The sequence below is a fragment of the Beauveria bassiana genome (assembly GCF_000280675.1).
Source record: "Beauveria bassiana ARSEF 2860 unplaced genomic scaffold BBA_S00035, whole genome shotgun sequence".
NCBI classification, from domain to species: domain Eukaryota; kingdom Fungi; phylum Ascomycota; class Sordariomycetes; order Hypocreales; family Cordycipitaceae; genus Beauveria; species Beauveria bassiana.
The window spans coordinates 206,178-209,340 of NW_007930870.1; the positions used below are offsets into that span (position 1 = coordinate 206,178).

Consider the following 3,163-nt stretch of genomic DNA (forward strand, 5'->3'; position numbering starts at 1 on the left):
CTATTATCTTTATAATAATATACTAAGGAAAATTTAGAGACCTTAGAGAAAAACCTGAGCTTTAATGCGAGTATAAAGTTAGACTAGTTCTAAGATTATAAATAAATAAGTCTAATAAGAAGACCTTTCTTTATATTAGCCTAGGTAAAATACCTAGGTATAAGAGTTCATAGCTTATTTATTTATATATTATCTTCCGGATTACTCGAATTAGTAGGCTGTATAGAAGCAATCTTCCCTGCTGTAAGTTCTATTCGTTCAACATCGCGCTGCATCATAGTACAGACAGATATGCTTATGAATAGAGATGACTGATCCCCTTCAACTTCGTTGGTCTTGTTGTAATTGTTAGAGTTGATTCCTTGCAGCCCCTTACGCGGACAATACCAGTCTTTTCTTCTCCTACGCACTCCATTCCATAGCTTTATCTGACTCCGTATAATTTCGCTTGAAGAGACAAATCTGCAGCTCGCAGGGCATAGTTTATGACTAGTTTTGTGAGACTTATAGTTGACTTGCTGAATTGAACACAAATCATATATATTAAGGGGGAAATACTAGTATATTCTACAATCGTAGCTGACTTTGTTGAAAAAAGCTTTCTATGTTGATAATCTTGCGCCTCTGCTTGGTTGTTGAAACCTTTGTAGTGTCGTACTAATGCCACATTAGCACTCGATAACTACCTGTTGGTAAAAGTACAGATACTTACTGCTGCGCGCCCACTGCTATCTTCCTGTATTATATTAATCCGTCTTGGCGGTCAGAAGAGGCCTGAATCCAAAAAAGATGCCCTCGATTCCCTCTGGATCGTTTCTTTCGTAATGGGTGCTGTACATGCTGGTCAAAGCGTAGCCTGTATGGTTGACAGCAAGCGATACATCAGCGTGACGCGGGTCTCCATACGGCCCATGCACAGTGCCCTTGTTCGTAGTAAATTGTAGCTGACCGAGCTTGTGACCATAGACAATATCGACGTTTTCAATGTACTCGTCAGGCTGCAACTCAAAACTTCGTGACTCTATGTCCGGTTTTCTGCACTCGCCAAACTTGGGCCCCCAGGTGTCGCCGTACTTGACCTGCAGGCTGCGTACGTCCTCCGAGACGCAGAGACTAACAGCGGTGATTCTGTCGGTCCGCTTGGTGACGGGCGGAGGGCTAGTCGCGCTCCAGGGCGCATTTTCTGTGTAGCGAATGTAGGGTCCGCGGAAAACCTCTCGGTCGAGGTTCAGCAAGGATGACTCTGGCATCTTTGACTCGCCAGTCAGGTACGGCCAGAACTCGGCATAGTTTAAAACGTTTTCGAGCATTTCCAAATCATAGTCGGCATACGTCTGCAGAGCCAAGCCTTCGGAATAGCCGTTTCCATAGTGTGGCTTGCCAGCGTCCTTGACCCATTCATAAGGCTTGACCTGCTTTCGACCCTCGGTGTAGTACCTTTTGGCGTGAGAGACATAGTCCAAAGTACTACGCTTAGCTCTGGTGGCGAATTGCTCAATGAATGTGCTATAAGCCTCTTTCCACATTGCAATGAGCTCAGGGGCCACGCCGAGACGTTCGGCTGCCTCGATTGCGCCCTTGAGTAGTTCGAGCTCTGTATTATCTGCTCGACTCTGAATAGCAGCCATGTCTCGAGCCGCATTACCAGAAGACGTCATTCGTCTAAACTCGTCTGGCATAATGTTGGCAACGTACTCTTGCGGGTAGCCCCAGTCCAGACCATGTTTGATGCCATCGGCCAGCAACGTCAGATGCAGGTTTGCTGCCTGCGCAAACAAGGGCAATGTAAGCGCTGCATAGGTGTCGACTTGGAACTCTGGAATAGAGACGCGCATCATCGTGAGGAACCCAACATGGTGGGTGCGGAGCAGTTCGGCATGCTCCTTCTTCTTGTCCGGCGCGGCGTCATTATAAATCTTCCAGACCTTGGCGTACTCATTCGCGTTGAGCTTGAAGCCCTCCATCCTGCTCTGAAGTGCCTTGACTTGGTGCTCCTCGAGCTTCTTGCCGATCAAGGTTTCGACACGCTCGCTGACCTTGGTCCATGGGTCGGCCGACGGAGCAGGGAATATTGCGAGACCAAGGAGTGTCGCAACGGAGCTGATGACGCCCCCAACGACCGGGATGGCGTTTAGTCCAATTGCAAAAATAGAGAGCACCAATTGAGAGATTTCGTTTTCGTTGGTGTTCATCTTGACACCAGTCTGAGCAGCGGCGATGGCTTTTTCTGCCAGCTTGGCAGCTAGCTCATGATCAAAGGCCATTTTGGTGGATGAAGGTATTGAGAAAGATGTCAGATATTGAGTGAGAGAAGAAGGTTACAAGAGTGAATTGATACTCGTTGTTGAATAGGAATGAGAAGAGTCTTGAGAGCGAAGCTGGGACCCTTTATAGATGCGCTGTCTTCGTAACAGGTTCGTATGCATCACACCATGTACTTTTACACAGTCATCCGATCACAACACGACCAAGAATGATATGGTTGTTGGTGGGTGTCCTTTGCCAGAGCTGTAACTGCCGTTCCGAATTGAACACCTTGGTAGTATAACATCGCTTGGACCAGCTTATACGCTTGGCAGCAACATTGTCTGAGGAACAAGGAATACATGTGCCACGCCCCCACCAAATGCCGTTGAGCGGACGAACCCTACCCTCTCATGAATGACTACTGTGCGAGGTGGCTATGTATTGTTGGAAGAGCAGGCGCTAGATAGAGTTGTCGGGCAGTAAGCTCCGTCTTGTCGAGTCGCGCGTCTACCATGCCCCCGGCCGGAAGCATTTCCGGCGCCGCTACGTTGCCAGGTTGGAGAGAAACCCCGTTTGTACCTTTGAAACGCGGGCTTCCATTCCGAGAATCTGAATGCCGTCAAATTTGGACGAATAAAGATTAGCCACTAGGAAAAAGGTATAAAAACAACTCAAGAGTGTTGGTTTAGAATGGTGAGCTATATGACTATTGTTCTCCTGAACTGGTTGTCGTTTCGTGTCCAATAACGTATTGTCTATACGAGTAGTCGTAAGCCAAAAGACTGTGCTCAGAACCCAACTAAAGGCAGCAGCCATTGCAGCCCACTAACAAGTTGACCTATAATAAGCAAATATGCCTAGTCTTGAATGTTTTCATCGTATCAGGAACATGTTCCGGGTTTTTTTTTTTTTTTTT

The 3,163-nt window shown here is 47.0% G+C and overlaps 1 protein-coding gene across 1 annotated transcript; it reads right to left on the bottom strand.

Annotated features, from left to right (window-relative positions):
- Positions 1 to 746: 746 nt before the first annotated feature.
- Positions 747 to 2,264, bottom strand: BBA_08516 (Delta endotoxin central region subgroup 1; the record flags this gene model as incomplete). The annotated part of the gene is made up of 1 exon (XM_008603613.1): positions 747 to 2,264. The coding sequence occupies one exon, from the start codon at positions 2,262 to 2,264 to the stop codon at positions 747 to 749; it is 1,518 nt and encodes a 505-aa protein (XP_008601835.1).
- Positions 2,265 to 3,163: the final 899 nt, after the last annotated feature.